Raw genomic sequence first — 25,737 nt, 5'->3', positions numbered from 1 at the left:
TCATGTGCCCAACGCTGACATATCCGGAAGCTCGACACTCCGCATTCTTCGCATCAATCAGCCCTGATGTACGCCTAGTCCTTGAACTCTCAACGACAACGGGGCATGTAGCGATGAGCTGTAATAGTATATATCGCATGTTTCTAAAATTTGGTTGACCAAGGCACGAAGACATCTAGTTCAAGGGCGTGTGAGCAATTGTCTGTGGTGAGAAAACCTCAAGGCAGCATCAAAGAAGATATTGGATCTTGCATAGCTTAAGTGGCCTGTTAGATGTCAAAAGATGATGTGTAGCAGAGATTTCCTGTAACCTTACAGTGCGTAGTGCATGAAACCGTACTATACACAGATTGCAGGAGATGCATTAGTTGCGAGTTCTACTATGAGTCTGCCCTTGATGTCCCAACCTGCTGCTGGGAAGCCCATGAAGAAAATCTCTTGTTCAGTCAACACGGCCATACTTGAGCTACTCGGTCCCGCGGAGGAACCGTATGCACTTGATCATTATAACTCTTGTGGAAGGCACGATCAAGTATAAAGTGTCCAATCTTGGTAGACTGGGTGTCGAGCTCGATCCATGGCTGTGTTGTGCGCCGAAGCTACGCATGGGGCTCCAAAGGACTGTAAAGGGGGCATTTCTTGATACGGATGATGTTGGTGTTTTACACTCTAATACACATCCCTCGAACTCGCTCCACTTGTTTCGCAAACAACTACTCCTAATTCCAGATTCCCAGGTTCCCTATGTACATCGACTAGTGTCCACTCTTTGCGTTCCTCTGCCTCTTGCTAACCACCAGGGATTCGAGATCCTCGCGCTCGGCCATCTCGGTCTCAATCTCCTCGATGAGGGTCTGGAGATAAGGCGTGTCCTATGTCGAGGTCAGCAATCGAGTCTACTGGTCTCTGGCGAATTTCTCACTTCTTCCGGCTTGGTCCACTCCTCCTTGGGTAGGAGCTGATGGGACATGGAGAGCTGCAGTATCTTAGCCATTTGATCCATTGGAATCGACAATGATGCCTATATACCTGTAGCGCACGGCGCAGACGGAAGACACGGTCGTAGGCGGCCTGGGGTCGAAGGCGCTTCAGGGCGGTCTGGACAAGGTCGTTCTCCTCGGGGAGCAGGTCATCGGCTCTGGAGGGCAATGCACGTCAGCCCATCAATTCGAGATATGCAGAATCCTGCACTGCTTCTTCCAACGCTCTGCAGCGCATTGGCACACTTGGGGGAGTGCGTACCTCAATCCGAGCTGTCTGTAGCCGGAGGCGTTGCAGTACCAGTTGGCGAGCGGCTGCATCCAGCGCTGGAGCCATGGGCGCTTGAGGATGTAGGGTGCGAGCGACGGCGCAGACATGATTGCGGATGTTCGACGGGGGGTTGCGGGTGTCGAGGGGTGGTGCTGCCGTCAATTGCAGTTTTGGTGCTCGGTGGTCAAAGTTAAGTCGTGAGGGCCGTAATGCGAAAGAAAGGCTCGCCAATAGGCTGAGCGTCGTCTGCGGGCCTTATTCAGCTGTCCCCACTCGCCGAGCTGGGAACTTCACTCGTGCTCACCTAGCTCTGACGTCTGCCCCGGCACCAAAGCTTTGCACCACACACTACGCGCACGCCTTGGTGGCTTTCGCACCGCTTCGCCGTAACCCACGAACCGACACGAATCTCCTCGCAAGCATTCCATACCTCTCCATAACTTTCGCCCGGCCTTTGCCCGTCAATGGAGCCGCACATTCGCTAGCCATTGTGTTACTCCAAGTGCTGCGGGGCACTGAGGCACCGCAAAGGGGACGACGGCCAGTATGCATTCGCTCCAACGTTAGAGGGGGAATGTATCTAATTGCTCCGTACTTGCAGCCCATAGCATGTCCTCGCACCGTCCCGCGCCGCCGTCCCCGACTACTGATCCAGACCGGTATGCGCCTTCCGCTGTTGCTGTTCAACCGCGCGACATGGCAAACGCGAGCAACAATCGCAAATCAACTTCGCCACTAAGTACGCTCGCTGTCAATGTCGCCAGACTTCCAGATGGACCCATCAATGCTCTCTGTGGAGCCTCTGCCGGAGTGGCTTCGGGCATTGTGACCTGCCCGCTCGATGTTATCAAAACTCGCCTGCAAGCCCAAGGCTCCTTTCGCCCACGAAAATACGCTGGGCCTACGCGCGCCGTATACAAGGGTCTCACAGGTACTGCTCGAGTCATATGGGTTGAGGACGGCCTTCGCGGCTTGTACAGAGGGCTCGGCCCGATGCTGCTTGGATACATTCCAACTTGGGCCGTCTACATGAGCACCTATGAGGCCACAAAAGACTTTCTCAATCCTCAGATGGGTTAGTACCCTTATGTGGCGCTCAAACTTGCGTAGCTGACTAGATCCAATGTGTAGAGAACAAATGGCTTGCACGGACGCTTGCCTCGGTCGCCGCCGGTGGATGCTCGACTCTCGTCACAAACCCCATATGGGTTGTCAAGACAAGATTAATGTCCCAAGTCAGCGCGCGCGCCTCGGAAGAACATCGCCCGCCGTGGCACTACAAGAGCACGTTTGATGCTTTTCGAAAAATGTACGCCAAAGAGGGCATCGCGTCTTTCTACTCCGGCCTTACGCCCGCCCTACTAGGACTCACCCACGTTGCCATCCAATTTCCGCTGTATGAGTACTTGAAGATGAAATTTACCGGCTTAGAGATGGGTCAGGCAGATGCTAAAGCAAGCGACATACACTGGTTTGGCATCGCAGCCGCTACCGTATTGAGTAAGATTTGCGCTACCTCGGCAACATACCCACACGAAGTTCTACGCACGCGGTTGCAAACGCAACAAAGGTCTCTACCCTCTCAATCGCACGATAACATATCGTTCCAGGGAGGGCAACATGGCATAGGGCATCAAACCCGACCCCCTGGTACATCGTCGTCAGATGGCATGATCAACATGCCTCGATATCGCGGTATCCTCAAGACTTGCACTGTCATCCTGCAAGAAGAAGGCTGGAGAGCTTTTTACAACGGAATGGGCACAAACATGGTCCGTGCTGTTCCTGCCGCTGTTACGACGATGATGACTTTCGAGGGACTGAAGCTCGTTCATCAGAAGTTCAAGAACGAGGGTAAGAGGATACAAGAAGATGATTTGTGAGAAACTCGAGTCGGCAATACCATCATCAGCACTTTCAGAGGGGTTATAGAGCTCCTTCCGGGGCGTTCAGGATTGTAGGGGCAAGATATCCTAGTGAGCACTCCTGTTTCTGTTCGTATTTGTGTGCATACGCCGCAGCATCATCATCAGATATTGGCAGCATCGGAGCTCTTGGCGTTACGGGATATTATGGACGATTTCATGTTGGTGGATAAATCTATTACTTGGCATTTCTGGCCTATCTCTTTGGTAGGGTACACGGAATACAATATTTCAGGCACGTCTGACCAGTTTGTTTCACTAGACTTCAACGGCCAAGTCTGGTCATCATCGTCTCACTCCATAGTGCGATAGTAACATGTCGGAATAGGCATTGCTTCTGCTTCTTATGGCTTATGAAGATCTTTTAATGGAGGTCCACGTTAGCTCCTTCGCAAGACAGCTAGTTACCCAGCGTTGTTTTGTGTGAGTAGCTACTGTCTACGTCGTTCTACTTCACGCGAACGCTCTTGAATATACCTGGAAAGCTTCACGAATTCAAGATCATTAGGTACTGAAGGTAGCTTTGCCTGATACGTGGCGGATGAACGCAACATCTAACAAGTATTGGTGGACGAGGTCACCGCCAAATGGATTGCGAACGCCATCCTCGAATGAATGGTCACCTACACACCGCTAACATTGAATGATGGCAAACGCACAGCCTTGGTTCGGATGCATATCTTTTTGAAGAGCCTTGCTACACGCTGCATATGTATCCCTTTCACGACATCCTCTTCAATAAGTCTTCCTCCGCCGAGGCTTACCCTTCTAATGGCTCACGATCCCCTTATTGGAGAACCGCCTGAGACACCTCCGCCGTTACCTGCTCGCAGTCCTCTGAGGGACAATCCGCACTACAAGTGCCGACGACGCTGGTTCCAGGCTGAGATGATCGACGAATGTACAAACCCATCATCACCTGTCTCGCAAGCTATCTTTGATGAACTGGGGCTCGAGCTAGAGGACACGCAGCACAGGCTTGTCACTGCTATATACGAGAGCAACAAGGTGCATAGCCTCCAGGGAAGCAAGCACCCACGCGAAGGCATGCTCGATGCCGAAAATGGAACATTGAGCAAGAGAAGCGAAGACGATGAGTGCACTGCATTGGAGTTCTTGACAAACGAGGCGGAGGCTGAAGCAAACTGGAGCAATAATCTATCGACTGGCAGCAGGAAATGGTCAAAGACTTCAAGTGCATATAATCAGTCCATCAAAGAGGATCAGGAAGAGCACACTATTTTAGGCGATGAGCATTTGAAAAGACTGCCAAGTAGCCACTGTGATGGATCATCTGAACCTAGCACAGCTACCTCTAGCTTTGAGGGCGGTTGTGCACTATCATGGACCCACAGCACTGAAGTAGATGAAGATGCAAGAGCAGAGGGATGGCTAGCACGTGGCCTACCCAACGCTAAGCTGCCAGCAGCTGAACAATCAAGGCAGTTTAGTCGAGATCGATATGATGCAAAGTATCGTGCTCTTTCGCCTTTCCCACCCGTCTCCCCGAGGACTGGCAATCGAGAATACGACCTATCTACCAACTCATTCACCCCTCCAACATGTCCAGTCTCTCCGCTAAACAACGGCCGCGACGCTTATGGCAATTATATATCTTCCAACATACGAGATCATTTTGCGGCGCCGTGTCCACCAGGTTCGCCTACGCCGCCCCATCTTTCCCAGAATCAACGGATCCTAGAACAAGGGGAACAACAGCCTCAAGTGCACCTCAGAGGTGGTTGGGAGCTCCCTAAGCCTTTCTGGAGACGCAGTAGTAACGTGGAGCCAAGCCAAGAACATAAGCCTACCAATGGATTAGAAAGGGACGATAAAGGCGGCCCCATGGAAGGCTTACGTTCGGTCAACAAGATAGAGGACCGGCAACATCCTGGAAGCCGAGCAGTACCTAGTATGCGACCTCAGAACGCAGCTGACCCAAGGACGAACCTCCCAACCGAGAACAGAACGTCTCTGAAACCTGATATTATCAATGAAAGATACGATGGCGTAGATGACGCAGGTGACTACGGTATATATGGCACCAACAGCCATGGTCTACATCAACAACAGACTTACGAACCTCCCGACGAGAACCCCTATGATAACCTCAGCTTCATTTTTAACAAGCACTTCGGTATTCAGGCTTCTCCGCCAATTCTAGTACCCTCTGGTACACGTCGGCTAGCGACTGAACATCGTCATCGCGGAACCTACAGGCATGAGGACTCACCTGTACAGACGGGGTCGCGTTCTCCGCCGATCTATGCTACCCGAGCACTGCCCAATACGCCAAATGCGCTTCAAACATTTGAATATCCAACTTACAGGCCGATGTCGCCTCGTGATAGAGAAAATCGACCGTCTTCTCCGGAGTCTCAAAGAACCGCTACCACAATCCAAAGCCTTACAACTACTCCTAGAGAGGGAAAGAGGTGGGATAGTGAGATCCCTCGAACTCCGCCCAAAGAGCCGGCGCCCGGATTCTCTCAAGAAGCCGACCCCTATCTTGTGGAGCACATGAACTCTCAAGATACTGAATCAATCTTTTCCACTCGTACTGCGGATGACAGATTGAAAGGCTTCGTAGAGTTGCAAACATCCGGACCGTACAGGAAGGCCAAGCAGGCCCGCGAGGCAAGGCGTATTTACGAGGAGCAACGCAGACGACGCGAAGCGGAGTATGAACGGGATACAGATCTCCATACCATTACGCCTAGCATGTCGGCCAGCCAAAGGCAAGTGCGTCGACAGCCACCACCACGAACAAGTCGTGTACAACGTATGGGAAGAGTGCCCGAGAACGAGAGCTACCATTCGTTCAAGAGGGATGTACCGGGTCAGAACAGCCACGATCAGCTTTTACGGCAGCATCCACAACCAAGCGATGCCGGTACTGTGGTGCTTGAACCAGCCAGAAACGAGAAATCAAACATGAACTCGATGGAGATGGCCTTCCACATAGCCGGCAAAGTAACGCGGTTTCTTCTTGCTACGCCTTCCGATCCAAAGTCGAAGACGTATTCGAAGCGGTACCAGCCAGCTGAGGACCAGCGCCGAGGCAAAGCATCAATGCGCATGAATACTAGTGTCCTCGAGAGAATATCTGACGGTGCCTCATCGCAGATACAGGAAACAAGAGGGCTCAAGGACAGCAACAAGAAGCAAGATAAAGGCAAAGGGAAAGCAGTAGACCTCGACGCCACAGCCCCCAAACGAGACTTCACGCCTAGAGTCAATCATGACTTCACACTGTCCGGATCCACCGCAATAAACAACAACGCTCGCTTCACAGGAAACACACTCGGAGGCCCTTCCACAGCCCGCTACACCAGTAGTGGTCTTCGCAACGAGCGAGATGATCGATTTGCCGTCCAACCCGCTCCAGACAAATCCAACATCCCTGGCACCAACCATCCCTACGATCGTGGAGGAAAACAGTACGACACTCAATACGAAGAAAGCGACACAGGCACCACATGGCCTGATCCAGACGAACAAGGGAACGTGATTATTTCCCACAACAAGGGTGGTATGAGAGGTGGAGGCAGCGATGAGTTTCAAGAAGTGAGGTCAAGCTTCAGTGCGGGATCGAGTCTGATGGAAAAGAAGACTAAGAAAGAAAAGAAACAGAAGAGTAGTGCCTGGACTAGCTGCGAGTATGCCATGGCTTTGCATGCTCTTAGGTGAGTGGTGCTCGCGTGCCGTGGTATAAAAGGTCTTGCAATCGTCTGGGCTGTATAGTCGAGGGCATTGTTTTTTTTTGTAGCAGGGAAGTACTCGGTTGTGTGCATATGAGTCTCTTGTGCTGAGGTCGAAAGGAATGACGTTCAGACCGCCTGAAAGTTTTAACACTGACGGCTGGGTGGGGTGTTTTGTTCCTGAGGGTACCAATTTGGTAGACACAATATGAACCTTGCGGGTGTGCGGGATGTTTGGTATGTGGAATAGTCAGGCATGAAACTCTGTGTACTTGGCTGTATACGTCGATCTATTGCAAGAGTGTGCAAATGCAAGCCAGCAATAATACCCATGAAGGAGTTTGATGATTCAATAGGAACACCGACTGTGCTTGTTAAGTCTTGATGTTTGACTGCCTTCACTACAACTCACGTCTACTGCATAACTTTTATTGTATTTTAGGTGTCGGTATGCTAGTAAGATTAAAACAACTAAAACACATGTACCCAATGAATGCACAAAGGATAGAAATAGAAAATAAAAGAGCAGAAAGGGCCTAGGCGTGTTGTGGTGAACATAGCCATGAAGGAGCAAAAAAGGGCAAAAAGAAGATGGGGCCTGACCGGGATTCGACTTTGGAGATGTTAGATTTTTACGATTCAATTATGGCTGCGATAGCACTTACACCCGGGGCCTGTCACATAACAGATACACTGTATCCAGGCGAGAAACCCGAAGCGACAATCTAATTTATTATTAGACGTTGTTGTGGAGACGGCAAGATATCACGAATACTCACCATACCACTAGACCATCAGGCCGATCCGCTCGTTTTAATTGAGCTGTTGATGACGATTTGTTGAGATAGAGCTTATATAATGTTACTGAAAATTTGCGTATGAAATGGCCGGGTCTAGTATTTTCGGCCATGCCTCGTCTATTGACGGCATGTGGGTCGGTAGAACGCTAACGATATGCAAGGCTCTTGGTACCTGACTTTACTCTTTCAAGAAGAGTTTGCGAACAGCACTTTTGGAGCAATTGGCCAACGAGCAGGATTGTGCGAGGCTACATGTGTTGAGCTGCTCGTCAGCTCCCTTATCATCCAACAACTCATCGTGACATCAGCTTCGCATATTCCACCATGTCCGTTATCACCTATGCCCTTGTTGATTTTCTATTGCTGTTCTTGAAAAGCAAAGTCACGTTGGCGAAGGAGTATACAGTACATGTCCTTGATTGGGCCCCCTGTCGCCTCACTTGGTATAATTACACCTCACGGAAGCTTATGCGGCGGCGTCGCTGGGCGGAGAGCCGATCATACAGGCACACGCCTTTCCGTACCGATGTCGCACACTGGCTAAACCTCACTCGACCTGGTGAACCCCTGTGGACGTGCGTTTCCAACAAGACCCGCACACCGACATTCTCGCGCGATAGCAAAAGACTCACTCGATACCCGGGATGCCACCCGTAGGCGTTCAGCCAGCCATACTTTCCGGCTCTTCCGTCAGTTGCCGCGATTGCTCACAAGGGGTCGCCAGATAAAGATGCCCCGATAAAGGCTAGAGATGGGTGTTTCGAGCCACGCTTCCAGGTGTGATTAATAAAAGTGCGGGGAGGATGTGCAGGCCAGGGCGAAGTGGATCTCCTCCATTGGCTTGGGTTAGATTTAACCTGCTTTGAGTGTAGTACTGCATCGTTGGGGGGGACGGGGGGGAGCTTGGGCCCTCGCATCGACATGCGTGAGGATAACGGACCAGAGGGCTGCATCCCCGATTGTCCTATCATCGGTCCACCTTTATGACTGACCAGTGGCTGCTGTGAGGTGATTGAGTAAGTAAGTAGTTGCACAATTGCACAACTGTTGACCGCCTGCCATAGCCCTTCTAGAACCGCAGCCAAGAGCTCCGAAAAGGGTCTTGGAGTGCTGTCTTTCAAAAGCAGACAGCTTCCCCTCACGTCAACGTAAGACCCTATCTATCCATTCCTCATACCCACCCACCCATCCGGACGTGACGACTGAGAAGCACACTCCGAAAAGTTCCGAGCCTGACGTCCATTCTACTTCCTGCCTACATCTATCTAATCACCGTACTAATCGCTACTCGCTTCTACTTCTTTACCACTTGCTGCTTTCTCTCCATCTTCACATCACACAGCGCAGCCATGCAAGCCTCACGAGCATTCACCCGCGTCATTGCGGCCGGCAGCAAGACGTCTACCCGCCAGCTCTCCATGACGGGCCCAGCAACCTTCTCCTCCCTCCTCACCTCAGACAAGCCCATTGCCGGCGCCAAATCGTCGACTCCTCGTCTGCCCGCATCAGCCACGATCCCCGTGCCCGAAGCCAGCGAGACAGGCAGCAAAGTGCGCCATTTCAACACAAGTCGCAGCCTCAAGGCCGTCGGCGACAGCTCGACCATCGACTTTGCGTATATCCCAGACTTTGATCCTGACCTGCGCAGCGCACCGGTCGAGTTCCGCGTGCCCATCCTTCCCTGGATCAACCCCTCGGAGACAGTTCAGGCCGAAGTGACAGAGGCTGAGGAACCGGTATGTTTACTTCTCTACCTTATTCCCATGTCTATACTCAATGGCAATGGTTGAACCATTGCTGACAATGAGATGTACAGGTCATGGTCCCCACCATTCACACTGTCGCCGCAGACGGAACGCACATCCACGCTCCCTCCGCCATGTCAGACATGACAGACAGCAACACGGTTGATTTCCAAGGCATGGCGGCGCAGGTTGCCAAGGGATTGACAAAGCCAATCGTAGACGGCGAGGGTATGACGAGGCAACTTTGGACCGGCCTTGTGGAGGATATCCTGGGCCCCAAGGCGAAGAGATCGTGAGGCAACTACTTAACCTCGTTGCTGGACGTTGGTGTAATATCCTCTAGCTACTGTGGGCTCACAGCAGCTGGTACACAGAGGCTTCAGGAAGGGAGTGGCTCGGACTGCAATGGTGGCCATGGTCTATCTTGTCTGTTTGTCCGGGTTGGTAGTCCTTCCTATGTGTTTTCCTTTTTACGGCGGTGAAATGGTCAGGTCTTGCTTGAAGTGCTCAGGCTCATGAGATCATGAAATCTATTTAATTCTTCCTTCATGTTCTCTTATCATCCCTGTGCAAGTTCGAAAGGATCCAATTACACCCTCCTCAGGATTTCAGCCAGTATAGCGGATCCCGCTTGCTGTATTTAATCTCATTCAAGGGACCCGTGATCTGGTGCTATCTCTAACATACCTCAGGGACAGCTTTGCACGACTGTTTAGGGAGGCCCTAAGCGATTGAGATTCCTTCATAGATCTAGTCAGTCCATCGGAAGCAACTCTGCCATAGTGTCTTCTGGAGAACGTACACCCCAAGGACCCATAATCTCAGTTCTCTTCTTGGAAAGAATCAGTATAGATGTTTAGCTAGCCAAGTCACAAGACACACGCAGTTGAACGACTTAGTTGATTACTGCATTTTGTGCTGCAATTCTATACTTTAATCTACGTCGAAACTCCGCAACTCAAGACCCAAAGTTGATCCTAGCTGCCCTATCCCGGGGTATACCGACCTTGATACCCAGCTCGCGCGTAAAACAACTAAAGTGGTATCCAAACGAAGACGTCGCGCAATCATAAACTCAAATCGTAAACGCGTAGCTATCATAGAAAGGAATCAAAAGGCCACTGAAGACAGCGGAAAGCGAAGGAAGCCCTACGATAACCCCATACGACATCACCGCCCATCGTACGAGTCGCTCGCCCAGCCGCCCCCATTACCGCCGTAAATAGGCTGCTGGTTCTGGTAGTCGCTCTCCTCGTCGAAGAATTCGCCTCCACTAGATGCGTCAAAGCTACTACGTCCGCTGATATCACCCTCAACCTCGTCAGGCGGACCAGGTGGAAGTTGATCCCACTGTATACCCGCTAGTGCAGGGTATTGCGCTAGCAGAGCTGCGGGCAAGAACTGCTGTGCTTGCATACCGCCGCCCTGAGGGAATTGCTCGAAGCCCGGCTGTGGTATCATTCCGCTTCCAAAATTCTGGGCGGGCATTGGTGCGAACATGCCGTTACCATTGTTCATTTGCTGGTTCTGGCCGTCCCAACCGCCCTTTTCTTGCGCTTCTTCCTCGAGCAAAGGACGAATGCATACGCGGCCTGCTTCGGATCGGAAATGACGTCCCAAGGCATCCGCGCGAGCGAATCGCCTGCCACAACCCCAGTGGTTACCGTCCTTGAGATTGCCGCGACACACGAACTTCTTCTCGCCCGAGTGCAAACCCTCGTGGCGCTTTCGGTCGTGCTGACGCGCGAATGCTTTACCACAGACGCTGCATACAAAGGGACGCTCATCTGTATGTGTGCGCAAATGGGACCGGAGGTTGTATGCCCTCGTAAACCGCTTCGGGCACAAGGTGCACTGGAATGTCGCAGGATGCTTCTGTGTACGCTTGGGATTTGAGCCGTCGGCAGGGGCAGGTCTTGAAGGGTCCGCGAGGTCTAAGATGTAGTCGCGGTTGGGCACACTCGAGGTGGAAGAACGGCGAGAGGATTTGGAGGATGGGGAGGGAGATCGAGACTTGGCTGCACTGGGAGATAGCGACCGGTGCACTTCCGAGCCTGGTGTAGATGCACGTGAGCTGGCACCACTGAATGGATCGGACTTGGCTCGTATCCTGTTGCGACTCCGTGCTTTGAAATGGTTAGATAAATACTTCATAACTGCGTAGAATACTTACATCGATCTGGAGGACTCAAAGCATCTGCTTGGTGCTCAGGCTTTGGCGGTTCAAAGCTCGCTTGTCGCGATGGCGGGGCAAAGTCAATGTTGATCTCAGGTGGTGACATTGCGTCAGCCTGGCCAAACTCGGGAATACCCTGGTTCAAAGACGGGAACGGCTCTGGGCCCTGGTTCTGGTATGTGCCCATCCCTTGCTGTGCATATTGGTTGTTCATACCCTGTTCCAAGCCAAACGAGCCAGGCTGAAACTGCGGAAGCGACTGCTGTTGTTGCGGATTCAAGCGCGGCGAGATGTGAGGGCTATGGCCAGGACTAATGTGCGCATTGCTGTCGTTCAGGTTGAATTGGCCGAATTGCATCACAGGATCATGGAACAGCTGTGGGTCGTTCTGCGCATTCAGGAGGGGCGAGGGCTGATCCGTCTCGAAGCTGTCTTGCTGAACTAGGTACGGTGATGCATGCGCCGAGGATACATCCGAGTAGGTTTCACTTGGAGCTCTCCTATGGCCCCTGAAGTTGGCCATGTTACCCCACTCTGTGCCTTGTCCGTATGCGGCATTTGGGTCCAAGGAAGCGTGTCGCGAATGGCCCGGGGACGTGAATTGGCCCTGGTTCATGTTCGGCGAGGCCTGTGGGCTTGGAGTCTGGCGATGGTTCATGGTGGGCAGGAGGTGCGGCGGTGTGGGCGCGCCCTGTTGTGTGGTCGCCATCTGGCTGATGAGGTCAGATGGGCTGATGGATGGATTTTGTTGCGGCTGAGCATCCAACAGCTGGGGGTCCAGCGTGTTGCCAAGGAACGAGGGATTGATCGCCTGGTTCTGATTGATATCGTTGGCGGTGAAGAAGTGGTTGAAGTCGGGGCTGGTGGTATGGGAGATGTCAAGTGGGTCGGGTGAGATGTTGTTGCCTTGGGGGCCAAATTGAGGCGTGTTGTGCTGCGAGAGGGTCGTCTGGGTGGGTTGCAGATAGCTCTGGTCGGCGAGGGAAGTCTGCTGTGGGTACTGCTGGCCCTGGGTCGTGGTGAGGTAGTGTGAAGGGTCAAAGGCGGCGGTGGTGACTTGGAAGGTGGTCGAGGAGGAGGGGTCGTGGACGGAGAGGGTGGGATCGAAGCCGAGGCCGGAGACGTTGTGTGGGAAGGGCGCATGGGGAGAGGGCGAGGGCGAATGTCTTATATTCGCGCGCTGGCCCGCTGAGGGTGAGCGGCCGCGCTGCTGGATATCCATGATGCGATTTTGACTCGCGCGTGTTGCGTGTTGCTAAATGCGGAGGACTTGGAGCAGGCGCGCTTGGGCCAGGTGGGTGCAGTGTGGTGACGGCGGGCGGGGGCTCGGTCAAACTCCAGGGCAGGGCAGGAAGCAGGCACAACGAGTGGTCCAAAGGGCGACAGGAACGCGCAACGTCTCCTAGCTTGACTTGCTGAGGCTGGTGAGTGAAGGAGGCTGTGTGTGTGCTGCTGCTTCGGTGAGCGATGGGCTGTGCAGTATGCCTCTCTGGAAGCAGCCTAGCGGGTGGTGCTATCAATAGACCCCGCGCTGAGAGGTGCGACGCGCCGGCTACGATTGCAGGCTGACGATGATGCTCTGCGTTCCTGGTTTCAGAGTCTCGAGGCGGGTGAAACGGTGACTAAGAGCGGGACGGACGGGGCGTGGTATGCGCTGCTGTTGATGTTGTTGTTGTAATGATGTATGTATGTATGTTGGGTAGAGGAAGAACGAGAGACGAAGAGCCCTGGAGGCAAGGCGCAGAGAAGGGGTTCGAGACGACAGAGAAGGATGTCAGTCGTGAGAGTGGCTAGTAGTAGGTGCTGCTGTTGAACCGTCAAAGTCTTCTGTCAGTCCCTCGAGTCGTCTGCGATGCGACAAAAAGTCCAATGGCCGCCAAGCTGTGACAGAATAGTCGCCTCGCCGCGTGCAGTCTACCACTACCACTACCTTCACCGGCAGCCAATTGCGCGCGCGGTGCGAGCCCAACCAGGCCAAATTGCAGAAAAATCCCACTCATTTTGTTTGGCGCGTAGACCAGCCAGCGCCTCGTTCGTACCCGTTCGTGTGGATGAAGTCATCGCTCCGTCCCACAAAAGATCGCTTTGCACAGCCACCATGGTTGCGAGGCACACCTCTCTTCTCTCTTTCTCTCCGCGAGGCAGATTCCCTACCCAAACCCTCATTATTCCCGTGCCTACGCGACATCACAATCCACGGCATTGCGTCATATGGCAGCGATAATAATAGCACTTGAAACTTTCTAGAATCCTTCCGTGAGCCGCATGAGCGGTTGTGCTCGAAGTGGTTGTAGATTGAATGCATCCGCCCTTCCTTGAACTTCGGCTCGAGGAGGAGAATATTACTGGCTTCAATGAGAATAAGTAGCTACGATCGTGCCTCGAGAAATATGTCTTTAGTCTGTCTCTGCTGTTGGGTATTCTTCCATGCTATCTACAGTCAATCACACCAGTGTCCAATCTACCCGAATTTCAATCCCTTCGCTGGGTCCCATCGCCCATCCTGAGAAGGGCCATTGGTAGGCCGAGAGTTCCCAGACGTCGTAGGCACTCCCCCAAATCGGATTCCCACTTCAGGGGTCCACATGCCGGATGTGGGTGCAACACCAGCTCTTGTGGGCGTCGGGGCAGCCAAAGGCGCTTCTGCATGTGCCTCAGCACCGTATTGCGGGTTCTGTGCGTCTGCTTTTTTCTGCTGGTGTAACGATTCCGAGTTCGCTTGCTGCAGACTGAGAGAGTTCATTCGGGTTGCGAGGTCACTGGCAAGGAGTTAGCGAATTTCAAACAACCTCTAGGCTCCGACATACTTCTCAAGTGCGGACGCTTCTGATTTCCGCTGGTATGCGAAGCTGCGTGCGTCATCCCGAAACCGATTCACAATCTTGGCCAAGTCATTGTAGAACTTCCGACCCACATCGAGATTCGAAATGATCTCTTTGTACTTGAAGTACGCATTCTCTAGGCTTTGCAATGCCTGCTCCCGCTTCTTCGTCGATTGGTCTCCCCGGCGAGTGATCAAGAAGGCGGCATTGGCATCTTGAAGCCGCTTAATGGCTGCTGCTTGGTCCTTCTCTTCGTCCTGGACCATATCTTGGTCAACGTCGTACATTTGTAATCGCTTATCAAAAAGACCCTCAAACTGTACAGCCTCAATAGTTTGCATAGGGTACTCCCGCTCTAAGCGAGCGGCTTCGCGCAGCAGTTCCGGATCTAGCTGTCTATTAGCGTGTTTTTCATGGGTAGAAGCGCGAGACTTACTTATGTCATCTTGCTTCGCCTTCGTCCTCAAGGCTTCGATCTTCCGTCGTCGCCTGCTCTCCAATCGGCTGACTTCGTTGAAACAACCTCGCAACTTCCCAGCTTCTCGCTCTACGTCCCCGGTGATCGCAGGCCTCCGGCCACTGGGTACATAATTCTCGAGGTCATGATCCGGTCCGCTGAGTAACCGAATAAAATGCTCGTTCTCATTCAACTTCGTTTTGACAATGTTGTCGCTGTTTGTGGCAGCTTTAAAGTAGCCATCGATCTCGTTGATTTGAGCGTATAGCTTGGGAGCGGCTTGCTCAGCTGTTTGCCGAGTCCAAAGCGCTGTACCATACCTTCGGCGGGCGCCTTCATCCTCTGCTGCCTCCGACCTGAGTATATCAACACCTTCCTGGTAGATGGCCTGATCAGTATACATGAGCTTCTTGGTGTCCTCCATTGAGCGTAGCAGTCGATTAATGCCGTCTTGCTGGCGGATCTCGTCGGCATGGGTGCTGAGGCCCGGCGGTAGTCCGAGTGGCTTCTCAAGCGCCTGAAGCGAGCCAGGAAGGTTGAGACTGCGTAGAACCTCGTGGATCTGGGTCGAAAGTGCCTCAAGTTCTTCGATGATGGTATTATTGACCAGTCTATCGCGGCGATCCACGTATATGCTAGCCGCCAAATGTACCGAGTATGGGACCAGTTTTGAGAAGAGGGCCTGTCCGAGTTCACCGTGGTCTCCAAGGAGTGCGTTAGACTCGGCTATTTCCTTGGGCACCCTGGACACCACCATGTTCGCCCTGTCCAGGATCTTCAACTCGGCTTTGGGAGGGACGGGTAGCAGGTAGATCATGTCATTATCCTTTTCCGCGCGCTTCAAGTCTTCTGTAACCCGAGTCTTCAGCCCATTGAGGTCTGCAAGAACAACCTTGTTGATGTATCGCTGCTCCTTTAGGGCATCGTTTACGCATGTGAGACTATCACGTAAACGTGCCACCTCTTCTCCATATTTTCGTTTCTCCAGAGCATCGCAAGCAGCTCGATATTGGGCAGCAGCAGCAAAGTGGTGGTGCTTTGCCGTCATGTGGTGTATCCATTCGCTACTGATGGCGTCGGATTGTATGCCCGCTTCGCCCGCTTCGTTGTATAGGTCCGATACGCGTGCTGCTAGTTTGGCGATGGTTGCATCCTTGAGCCCATCCTTGACAGCCTTTTGCCAAAAGCACTCCTGGCCCTGTGCCAGCATCAGCTTCTCCAAGCACTCCAGCGTCATAAGGTCCATGTCCTCGGGGGGCTCGGTCCGCAGCTCAGGCAGGACGCTGTTCCGCAGGTGTGATAGTACGCCAGCAGCTAGGCAGAAGTTGTTGGCTGCCACCTTCAGCCCATCTGGTGTGCTTCGGTTCGACGACATAGCCAGTTGCGAGTACATGGCTGCGAGGTTGTACAAGATATTCGCGAGTTCGAAGCGAAGGTTGTTACGGGATGCTGGGCGACTTGTATTGTAACCCAGCGCTGGATACCATGGGAACTCGACGCCGATGTCGATTGGAAACTTCCCGCTTAGCCATATGAGCTGTGCCGCGTACTGCTGTAGTTTCGGGATGTTGCTCGGGTGCGGTTCTTGGGCATGTACGGCGACGGAGCGGAGTTTCTCGATCGTCTCCAGGTCCTTGGTGAACATGTCCGGATGCTGGTCATATTTGGAGGATATGTACTGCTTGATGGCTTCGGTGAGGTTGACGGCGTGGGACCGTCGAAACGGCAGGAAGAGTATGTTGCTGGCCATGTGTCAGTCGTGGAACAATAGACCCTTGCATACCCAACTTACGAGGCCATGGTGGAGTTTGGGTTTGGTGTTTACCATGCCATGGGTTTGCGGAAAAGACGTCACCGCAGCTTAAACCTGGCTGATGGCGCATGGATGTGAGTGTTGCTGCCCCGCGCTAGCGTGGGGCTCTGTTCAGGGTGCATCTTGATCCAGGAACCGATGGCAGTGGATTAGCACATGCGACAAAGGGAAGACCAGACTAGCCTCCGCCTGTCTTCAATAGACTGCCGCTTCGTACCACCTAGGTTGGAGTCTGGGAAGAGGTTCGCCTAGTCTACAGTATGACCATGCAGCAGAGTTCGCGCCCACCATCCTCTCACGCTATGGTCGCCATGTACCTCCGGAGACACAGTGTCCTCTCATTGCATGCATCAGCGTCCCAATCATCCTGTGTATTGCTGAAGCCGCTCGCATGAGCAAGTTTCGCGCCACGGAACATGTCCGATGCTGAAACGATACACAGGCTTACATGAATGGTTCTATGACTCTAACATTGTCGTTCCGAAGCTTCGATGGTCAGCGGGGCCATGACAATCTATAACAATCTAGCCGAATTACAACACCATCTTGAAACTTGCGCAATCCTCTTGTCACACTATCCCCAGTGAATCCTATATATACCTGTCCCCGCGCCTAGCTTACCAACCGCTTGCCTCTGCTCTTCATCTACCATATCGGAACCCCAGAACCCGAACTCGAAACCTCGATCTTTGCCCCAGCCTACCTCCACCACGCACCTTTCATAACCTACAACCTACCTACACAATGACCCACACATACAAGTTCAACGTTGCCATGAGCTGCGGCGGTTGCTCCGGCGCCGTGGAGCGCGTGCTCAAGAAGCTCGAAGGTCAGACTTATGTTCTGCTTTTCCACGCTGGAGTAGCTGCTGACCGTCACTGCAGGTGTCGAATCGTACAACGTCTCGCTCGAGACGCAGACGGCCGAAGTTGTCGCAATCGACTCGCTCCCCTACGAGACCGTGCTCGAGAAGATTAAGAAGACAGGAAAGGCCGTCAAGTCTGGAGAGGCTGATGGCGAGGCGAGGGATATCTAAGGCAATGGACACAAGAACGCAGCGATCACTTTCTGGTATATTGTTTCTTTGGCAGCGAGCGATGGATAACACGGCAATGTTGCGGTTGAGCTCTATGCTTTCGCCACGGCACCCGGCACTTGGCCGTGCGGGATATAGACCCTGCATTTGAGCAACTTGAATCGAATCCTATTCTCTCAGTTTCACAGCTTTCATGGAATGTGAGGTAAGACTCCACGTGTCCCACGTGTTGACGAGCTTGAAGTGATTCTGCGCTGCACCCATAGCGTTCATGACGGCGGCAGCCCGTACAAGGGTATATATGCAAAACAACCATATAGGTTCTTCTACAGCTACTACAATAATAATACCTGAACCGAAATTACGTCGGTACGGCGTCTCGGTGTTCAAGGCATCGTATTCCTTGTGCCGAGCGCTGAGGTCACATGCCACGAATTAAAGTCGGGTTCACGCTGCCTCATCGAGAAAGCCATCGTCTCTGGACTCATTTCTGGTAAATGCCGTTGCTATCTTTGTCATAGCAACTACCCGGCCCTGATGTAATCCCGTTGGCAGATGACCGTTAAAACTTTGTGCCTGAACCCCGAGGCCTTCCTCCCAGCCTCTCAGCAGCAAGCTTTCATCCCACGTCTCCGTCTTGTTCCACTCCGCTCACAGCCACCCTGTAATCAGATGGCCAGTCATTTGAAGGTTCCAAGTGCTTACCCATGCTCGGCGCTCCCGTTGTTCGTGCCGCATAGCGCAGGGCGTTCCCCCAACGGGATGAATGGTAATTCTGTTGCCTGGCAGCCTCAATCTGCCATTTCGACAGCATGCATACAACAGGCAGCCAGTATACGCAATCTTCATCTCGATGTGTGGGTGTCATTCAAAAGAACAAACCATAATCCTACGGCTGAACCAAATACGAAAGAATACGATTCGTTGCGCGCCCTGCTGAACGACAAGTTGTGACGCCCGGGAGTTCTCGCTTCGGATCATGCACTAGCGACCACATCCGGGGACCTACTCCAAGCCTCCTTGGAACTAACCCGTGCCAACTTCATCGATGCATATCCTCGCACTATACGATTGCTTTCAGGTAAGCGTGTCATCCGTCCTCGATATGACGCCTCAGAGTGGCATTTGCTCGCTTTCGATCCACTCAGTGATGCAAGACGGCTCACCGACTGCATGTATATAAGATTCATCCCCAGGCCACAAGGTGAGACATTCACTCACCCCAAGTTTTACTCTTCCGAGAATCTTCCCTTCTTCAAGTCATCATCCCTAGTCACTATCTCTCACTCTCGACGTTGCTCCCCGATGCCGTCTCCCCCAAGAAGTTATACCTCATTTCCAAGTCAAGCAGACTTGTTCTACTTCTGTACAACATCGTCAACGGATGAAGAGGACCTGAATATCCACTATGCACCTCCATCGAAGTCCTCTTTACGAGTTGGTGTTGTAGTACTCGGACAGGACCAGGTTCAACTTCTCGACCTTGCAGCACTCGACTTGCTGGCCATGCTAGGCAGGAATAGGATTCAGAGAATTGCGGCTTCAACAAATGCCATGGAGCAGGCCATGGACGAGATTGACATCCGATATGTATCGGTGACGGGAGAGGGATCGTATCCAGTCACCTCTGGCAGCCGAATGCCGGTGACGGTGAGCTAGAACTTCGACTTGCTCCACAGCGTACACGATCGTCGTTATACCCCACAAGCCAAACTCCTTTGGCCAAGAAGAGCCACTTCTTAGTCGTGCTGGATTCGCCCGATCTTGACTGCCTTATAAGTAGCCATCTGAGAGCCAGTCTGGCGGGGAGGTAAAGGTTAACACCAGCCCTTGTCCCTATCCTTCGTCAACACCCAACCAATATGATGAGCAAATACTGACGGTTTCATAGAATTCCTTCGCAAATGCGCCTCTATTCGACATTCTTATTATACCTGGATCCTTCTCTTCAACTGAATTGCCGGTATCAGCGACATCATTTCTCACCGCACAATGCTGTAACCCCAATCTCATTGCCGTCATGAGTATTGCATCCGGCATCACGCACTTAGTACAGACCGGCATCTTGCACAAAGTACGAGCGGCCGCACCACGCTGCCTACTCCCCGCACTCCAACAACAGTACCCGGAGACCTCATGGCAGCAAACTTCCTGGGCTCGGCACGACAAAACCTGGAGTAGCAGCACTGCAGCCTCTTCCTTAGACATGATGTCTACGTGGATGCGAGAGTACTTTTGGGACCGCATAGAAGCGGTCGAATGCGCGTTGGGCGCCGCCGGAATCGCATCGCTGGACGACTATATTCATTGCGATTACTAACGACTTTACGAATTGATGCATATCCAAGGCGCTTTGGGCACTTTCTCGACTCTGGGCACTGTATACCCCTCTCTGGTACGGACTAAGGGCACGATGTTGCGGTTATGCCTATTGTATTATACCTTGTCAAGGCAGGAGAAAGACTTTGAACTGTTGTACCATTAGTGAGTTACTGGGTAGTAGCGTCTGAGAGGACAGCTCTTCAGGCTCAATGTATCATATTGATTGCTTAGCGCGGTTTTTGCTCCCTCGTCTCTGTGCATAACTCTCGCTTTGTCTATAGTCAACATCTACGTCTGTCGGATGGAGACTTGATTGAATCATTTAGAGACAGTTGGTCTCTAGCTTATCAAGCTATTCAATGGCTGATTAGTTGAGGCGACTGTGTTGGAATAAACGAGCATTGCAATATGTCACCAAGTCCGAGGACATTCAGCGGCGCTTAGGATGTCAACTTAATCATTGATTGAAATCAAGTAAAGTGGGCACCTGGAGTAGCTAAGAGGTAACACAAATATGTGGATTTCTGCACATGATCTCTCCTGTATAGAGCAGTATGTGTATGGATATATAGAGGAAATCTTGAATGTTGGGCTAGAGAGCCTAGCTCCGTTCAGTTCATCTACTTTCTGGGCGAAGTGACCACGCTCGTCGTGATAGAGTCATGAAGCTCTCAGTCCTCGCTATTGGAATCCTCGTACCCTGAGCAATTGTAGCAGGTAACCCGCTCCTCGAAGAATCCGAAATCTCTCTCTGCGTCGTACTTCATGTGCTGATTCGGACACGCCTTTTGTTCCTCATCCGAAGCGTGCTCGTAGTAGCAATAGACTTTCTTCTCGTCGGCACTCTCCCTCTCCCACCTCAGTTCCTCATGGAGTGTCCTCATAGCGCGGACAAGGAACGCACGAGGGAGTTTGTTCACCGATATTGTATCATCCTCACAGCACTGTGTCCACAATGAACAGTGTACGTCGACAAGAAGCTGTAAGATTGGTCGATCCAAGGGAATGGTCGTAAATGCTTCTTGGACCAACTCTAACATCTGGTGCACTTCGATGTAGTAACCCTCTTTGCTAATGTCATCCACGAGGTTTTCGTTGACGGCCTTGCGGAATTCAGGAACGAGGAATCTTTCTGCGAAGGCGTACGACTTAAGCTTAGCCATATGTCCTTCTATAGGGCTATCAAAGATGCGGTTCTCCTCTTTGAAGTCACGGTACCCAGGCAGCGTGCCAGTGTACAGCCAATGGACAAACCAATTTACTTCTCAAAGTTAGCGAAGTTAATGTTCGGGTCAGAGAGCAGATATTGCGTACCTACGGCCGGCTCAATGTCTTCAAGCTTGATTACTCCTTCCTGTGCCTCCGTCCATGGTCCTTCAAGCGCCTTGCGGAAGTAATCCGAGTGGTGGACAAGTAGAGCTTTGTGAAGGTAATACTTTTTCCGCTCCGGCCCAACTTCGATAACGACGACGTCCTTGGTAACAGCCGTACTGATATATTTGTTAGCTGATGGGTCCGTGTTTGGGGCTTGATAGGCTTACCCGAGCGTTGGTGGCTTTGACTGAGGCATATCTATCTTAGCCACCTTGATGGAGTGTTTGAGGAATGTAAGTAGCGGTCGAGTGGACTCTTAAGCAACTGAAGGAGGAAATAGTTGAGGGATACGTTGGGCAAAGCAATCCTAGCGTGAACAGAAGCGAGGTGAAGGTGGAATTACCTTTTCAGTGCGCAAGTCAACAGCGTCAAAATAACGAGAACGTGGGCAGACGAGGTAAAGGTGGAAGTTCCTCTCGGTACATGAATCAGAAGCTCCAAAGTGTCACAGTATCTAGGGACAGTTCTCTGTATATATTATCGTCATCATCGAATCCAGAGTCACAGGCCAAGGGCTCAGATTATACACCAAAATATTTACTACTTGGCATTGGTAGTGCTCGATCCGTGATACACTTGGACATGCGAGTGTACATGAGCAGGTTGCGACAAGCTCATCGCATCATTCTCTGTTAGTCCTTCGATAGAGCCTTGCCACTACCCATGTGCGTGTTTCCATGTGTACGTACCGCCATGAACTTGCCGTCCTCCAGTACGACCAGACTTTCCGTCTCAAACCATAGCGACGCGTCTATAAGAGCCGGGCGTCTAGCGACGACGCGAGCAAACATGATATTCATCGGTAAGATCCTCCGGTGTTCCGACGTGAAGTCTGAACTAATGGAATAGTGAGAGTAATGGTGAGGGTTCAAGGTTTCGAAGAGCTAAGATGAGGCGCAGGGCGGAATCGACGGAACTTCCACGGCCGACATGACGTTCAACAACCTTCACAACTTTCTGACATCCATGACACTTTGAACAAGAAACAACCGGTATGTATTTATTCCCATCTCTAGTCTCGCGACAGGATGCCCCTGTAGTTTTGTCGCGGTGAGGCGCCAGCGCATACCCAGCCCCGCCAATTCCCTGATTCGTGCTTCCACGGTCCACCAGCCACCTCACAAAAACCCTCTCTTAGAAACGACTGCATTCCTCACTCTGCATTTTAACCCAGTCTCTATCATTTTAGCGTACCTTTTACTGCAAGATGCATATTCCAAGCCTCTTGTCTCTACCATCCGCATTTATCCTACTCGTCTGTGCAACGTCATCATCCGCCGATGCACCATGGCCGCACAATCTGCCCGGTCACGTGAAGTACTTCCCAGAAGATGAAGTGCTTGCGAAGCGTGGCTTGAGTATCAAGGAAAAACTCCAGAAAGAGAGGCCGATTGGGGTCAAGAAAATGAGTGTAGACGAGGGCGAAATGTTCATGCTGGACAACTGGATATTCGCGTCTGATTTGGACAAGAGATCGGACTCTGAAGACCTTGGGAATGGGACAAGTCAAGCACGCTCGCCACTAAGGCCCCTTGCCGACGAAGACTTCTTCTCACATATTCACATCAGAAATGTTCTTTTGAAGAGGCAATTCAAGTGTCCACAAGGAACTAATAGTTGCTCCTCGATAGGCGCACCAGATGTTTGTTGCGGTACTGGAAGTACATGCATAAACGTCAATGGAAACACCGATGCTGGTTCAGTAGGTTGTTGCCCGCAGGGTCAGACTTGTGCGGGAGCCATCAGCTGTGATACCACTAAAGGATATTCTTCATGCCCCAACTCTTCTAATGGCGGATGCTGCTTACCCGGATTCCGCTGTCAGGGCATTGGTTGTAAGCCTTGCGTTATTCTTGAAGTGAATAGAAGGATATGAGCTAATATCTGAATTAATAGGTGTTTTCGAGGGTACATCGATAACTTACGTTCAACCGCCGACATCCTCTCCACCCTCTCCACCATCCTCAACAGCTGTGGTCGTAGTCCCCACTACACCTTCGACCACCTCGACAGAAACATCGAGATCCGCCTACACCTGCTCGACCGGCTGGTTTTCTTGTCCGGCAAATGTGGGTGGCGGATGCTGTCAAAACGGACGGACCTGTGCAACAGGCGCTTCTTGTCTCGGCGATGGACTAACTAGTACACAAGCACCTTCCGCCCCTGTGCGACCAACGAGTGGCTCTGTCTCTTCAGAGTCTGTCTCAACAACTGCAGAATCCACAGATGATACATGTCCGACTGGGTTCTACGTATGTAGCGCGTACTATCCATCGGGATGTTGCAGAGTCGGACGAGACTGTCAAACCACGGGGTCGTGTGCTCTTCCCACCGAAACGATCCTTAGCAGCAACGGTGTAGTTATCGTAGCGCCCACCGGGGCTGGTGTGGCGACCACGGCTGCTCCACAAAGTGGCTCTTGTCCAAATAGCTGGTACAGTTGCCCTGCAAATCGTGGTGGAAACTGCTGTCCGAATGGCTACGAGTGTGGTGAGCAATGCACGGCTACGGGGTCAGGGCAGTCTGGTGTTTCGCAGAAGGTTGCGCCCAGCACGGCTTCGTTTGTGTCAGGAATTTCGGTGTACATAATGGCTTTTGCTGCGTTTTCAGCTGGTGTTGCTATGGTTGTCTTATAGGCCATGGCTTGTTATGCCACATTTACGTTTTATGAACCTTACGATTGCACATAACATCTCGAGGACTTTTCCCATGCTCCTATCAATATAATTCGTGGCCCAGTGTATTGTTTTATCCGGGGGCTCGGGACGGTGACTATCCGTGTGGAGGATTGAGTTGGAATCGAAAAGCCAATCGATAGTCAAATTCCATGAGTGCCAGATAAGTGGAGAAGGTATTCCACTCGTACAGCTTGGTGCAGGTGTAGGATTTCTAGCGGACAATGCGAAGTTCGGATTATACGAAGTCAGGCGTTCTGCAGCCCCGCAACTCACAATCACGTGGCGTCTAGAATATAGGATATAAGTAAAAGTCTCTCACTGCTAAAACACTCCACCAACCTGAACAACTTATCTGACTCCTAATCAATATTGAAAAATGTATGATCCCAAACCCTGGTCCGGTCCTGGCGTCTTTCTCAACTTCTTCAAGCTTAACGATTCGTCGAAGATATCACTGGACACACTAGAGAAATGGTTCGATGAAGAATACGTACCTGAACTGCTCGCGACTGGAGCTATCAAGTTCGCGTGGCTTTACAAAGCTGCGAATCCATCGTACGACAAACAACATCTAGCGGTCTACAAAGTATCCGATCTCGCGCTGGTACAAGCCGGGAAAGTCCAGGAAATCCCGAGAAGCAGCAAGAACGGCTTGTTTGATGGAGACGTGGATGCTTCCATCGAGTTTGACACAAGAATCTTTTCCTTCGTGCAGAAATTTGAGACATCGAAGCAGGATGAAGGTGTGCAAAACATCGATAAAGTCAACTACGATAAGTCTTACTAATCACTCAACGCTACAGATTCTGCGGATATTATCATGCTTGCCCTGATGCAACCAGCTCCCGGAGGTGAAGCCGATCTTGACTCCTGGTATCGCGACGAGCACAATCAGCAAATGTCCGAGCAGCTTGGCTGGAAACGTACTACACGCTTTAACCTGCTGTTTCAGCACAGCAATGCCAGCAAGAAGAGTGAGGAATTGGCTTTCCTGGCGATCCATGAGTTCGGCGAAGGAAACAAGTTGGGCAAAGACGTCGAGCCTTTGCAGCCGATTTCAGATTGGACAAAGAAGCTGATGAGTTCGGTGAAAGCAATTGACGCTGCGATTTACCACAAGGTCAAGGCATTGGGAAACGGGGCAGGCAATTAGGACTCTGACTGGGGACCTATTCAGATGATCGAGTGTATACGAGTGACATCACGTTTGTGAACGACATAGGGTAGACTCCGACTGACATTACCTATATGTATCTTAGTAGCTTAACCTTTGCAAAGCGACATGTGTCGGTCCTATCTGCACCCGTTATCTTTTCGTGATGCGTTAGTCCGGAAGACCGTAGGGTTCCAATCTTGAGACGTTTCAGATATTTTATCTGTATACCATCGTTGTAATTAGATGTGTCACCAACTATTCGTTAGTAAGTATTCAACGTCTCGCTTTGATTCTTTAAGAGGGAACTTAGTCTGCAGTTGAATTCTATCTTTTTTCGAGGAAGCTCATATCTTTCTAGTAGGTCCTTAACCCCCTGATGTCAGGATCAAGCTCACCACATGCATGTGTTTAACCCCAAACTCAAACCAGAGGCTCGGTTCCTGCATCTTATCAGCCTAGTGTCGCGTGCTTGCTTTCCTCC

General features: G+C 51.7%; 12 protein-coding genes across 12 annotated transcripts; 8 read left to right on the top strand and 4 right to left on the bottom strand.

Annotated features, from left to right (window-relative positions):
* Positions 1–690: 690 nt before the first annotated feature.
* On the bottom strand, positions 691–1,409 carry K460DRAFT_360722 (uncharacterized protein). Its single transcript, XM_040932321.1, has 4 exons — positions 1,243–1,409; positions 1,030–1,138; positions 923–976; positions 691–872 (listed from the first exon to the last, which is right to left on the bottom strand). The coding sequence occupies exons 1-4, from the start codon at positions 1,356–1,358 to the stop codon at positions 756–758; spliced, it is 396 nt and encodes a 131-aa protein (XP_040792437.1). The 5' UTR covers positions 1,359–1,409; the 3' UTR covers positions 691–755.
* Positions 1,410–1,860: 451 nt separating this feature from the next.
* Positions 1,861–3,134, top strand: K460DRAFT_399978 (mitochondrial folate transporter-like protein/carrier; the record flags this gene model as incomplete). The annotated part of the gene is made up of 2 exons (XM_040936280.1): positions 1,861–2,326; positions 2,383–3,134. 2 exons carry the CDS (start codon positions 1,861–1,863, stop codon positions 3,132–3,134), a joined length of 1,218 nt encoding a protein of 405 aa, XP_040792436.1.
* Positions 3,135–3,947: 813 nt separating this feature from the next.
* K460DRAFT_350011 (uncharacterized protein) lies at positions 3,948–6,866 on the top strand (the record flags this gene model as incomplete). The annotated part of the gene is made up of 1 exon (XM_040931468.1): positions 3,948–6,866. The coding sequence occupies one exon, from the start codon at positions 3,948–3,950 to the stop codon at positions 6,864–6,866; it is 2,919 nt and encodes a 972-aa protein (XP_040792435.1).
* Positions 6,867–7,800: 934 nt separating this feature from the next.
* Positions 7,801–8,359, top strand: K460DRAFT_5283 (uncharacterized protein). Its single transcript, XM_040938493.1, has one exon. It carries the CDS (start codon positions 8,002–8,004, stop codon positions 8,332–8,334), a length of 333 nt encoding a protein of 110 aa, XP_040792434.1. The 5' UTR covers positions 7,801–8,001; the 3' UTR covers positions 8,335–8,359.
* A 500-nt stretch (positions 8,360–8,859) lies between these two features.
* K460DRAFT_360718 (uncharacterized protein) lies at positions 8,860–10,059 on the top strand. The gene is made up of 2 exons (XM_040932320.1): positions 8,860–9,413; positions 9,494–10,059. The coding sequence occupies exons 1-2, from the start codon at positions 9,027–9,029 to the stop codon at positions 9,716–9,718; spliced, it is 612 nt and encodes a 203-aa protein (XP_040792433.1). The 5' UTR covers positions 8,860–9,026; the 3' UTR covers positions 9,719–10,059.
* A 533-nt stretch (positions 10,060–10,592) lies between these two features.
* Positions 10,593–12,820, bottom strand: K460DRAFT_270262 (uncharacterized protein; the record flags this gene model as incomplete). Its single annotated transcript, XM_040927633.1, has 2 exons — positions 10,593–11,548; positions 11,596–12,820. The coding sequence occupies 2 exons, from the start codon at positions 12,818–12,820 to the stop codon at positions 10,593–10,595; spliced, it is 2,181 nt and encodes a 726-aa protein (XP_040792432.1).
* Positions 12,821–14,059: 1,239 nt separating this feature from the next.
* Positions 14,060–16,677, bottom strand: K460DRAFT_372281 (BRO1-domain-containing protein; the record flags this gene model as incomplete). The annotated part of the gene is made up of 4 exons (XM_040934497.1): positions 14,060–14,357; positions 14,406–14,808; positions 14,857–16,619; positions 16,670–16,677. The coding sequence occupies 4 exons, from the start codon at positions 16,675–16,677 to the stop codon at positions 14,060–14,062; spliced, it is 2,472 nt and encodes an 823-aa protein (XP_040792431.1).
* A 450-nt stretch (positions 16,678–17,127) lies between these two features.
* K460DRAFT_360715 (uncharacterized protein) lies at positions 17,128–17,852 on the top strand. The gene is made up of 2 exons (XM_040932319.1): positions 17,128–17,519; positions 17,575–17,852. The coding sequence occupies exons 1-2, from the start codon at positions 17,435–17,437 to the stop codon at positions 17,724–17,726; spliced, it is 237 nt and encodes a 78-aa protein (XP_040792430.1). The 5' UTR covers positions 17,128–17,434; the 3' UTR covers positions 17,727–17,852.
* Positions 17,853–19,031: 1,179 nt separating this feature from the next.
* On the top strand, positions 19,032–20,046 carry K460DRAFT_272859 (uncharacterized protein; the record flags this gene model as incomplete). Its single annotated transcript, XM_040927836.1, has 2 exons — positions 19,032–19,376; positions 19,618–20,046. 2 exons carry the CDS (start codon positions 19,032–19,034, stop codon positions 20,044–20,046), a joined length of 774 nt encoding a protein of 257 aa, XP_040792429.1.
* A 673-nt stretch (positions 20,047–20,719) lies between these two features.
* Positions 20,720–21,966, bottom strand: K460DRAFT_411672 (uncharacterized protein; the record flags this gene model as incomplete). Its single annotated transcript, XM_040937487.1, has 3 exons — positions 21,590–21,966; positions 21,363–21,538; positions 20,720–21,309 (listed from the first exon to the last, which is right to left on the bottom strand). Exons 1-3 carry the CDS (start codon positions 21,616–21,618, stop codon positions 20,720–20,722), a joined length of 795 nt encoding a protein of 264 aa, XP_040792428.1. The 5' UTR covers positions 21,619–21,966.
* A 663-nt stretch (positions 21,967–22,629) lies between these two features.
* Positions 22,630–24,058, top strand: K460DRAFT_350004 (uncharacterized protein; the record flags this gene model as incomplete). The annotated part of the gene is made up of 2 exons (XM_040931467.1): positions 22,630–23,257; positions 23,319–24,058. 2 exons carry the CDS (start codon positions 22,630–22,632, stop codon positions 24,056–24,058), a joined length of 1,368 nt encoding a protein of 455 aa, XP_040792427.1.
* Positions 24,059–24,476: 418 nt separating this feature from the next.
* On the top strand, positions 24,477–25,253 carry K460DRAFT_274033 (uncharacterized protein; the record flags this gene model as incomplete). Its single annotated transcript, XM_040927928.1, has 2 exons — positions 24,477–24,843; positions 24,904–25,253. 2 exons carry the CDS (start codon positions 24,477–24,479, stop codon positions 25,251–25,253), a joined length of 717 nt encoding a protein of 238 aa, XP_040792426.1.
* Positions 25,254–25,737: the final 484 nt, after the last annotated feature.

Source organism: Cucurbitaria berberidis, assembly GCF_010015615.1.
Source record: "Cucurbitaria berberidis CBS 394.84 unplaced genomic scaffold K460scaffold_1, whole genome shotgun sequence".
In the NCBI taxonomy this organism is placed as follows: Eukaryota; Fungi; Ascomycota; class Dothideomycetes; order Pleosporales; family Cucurbitariaceae; genus Cucurbitaria; species Cucurbitaria berberidis.
Note: the sequence above shows the minus strand (reverse complement) of the source record. Positions and strands in the feature narration are given on the sequence as shown.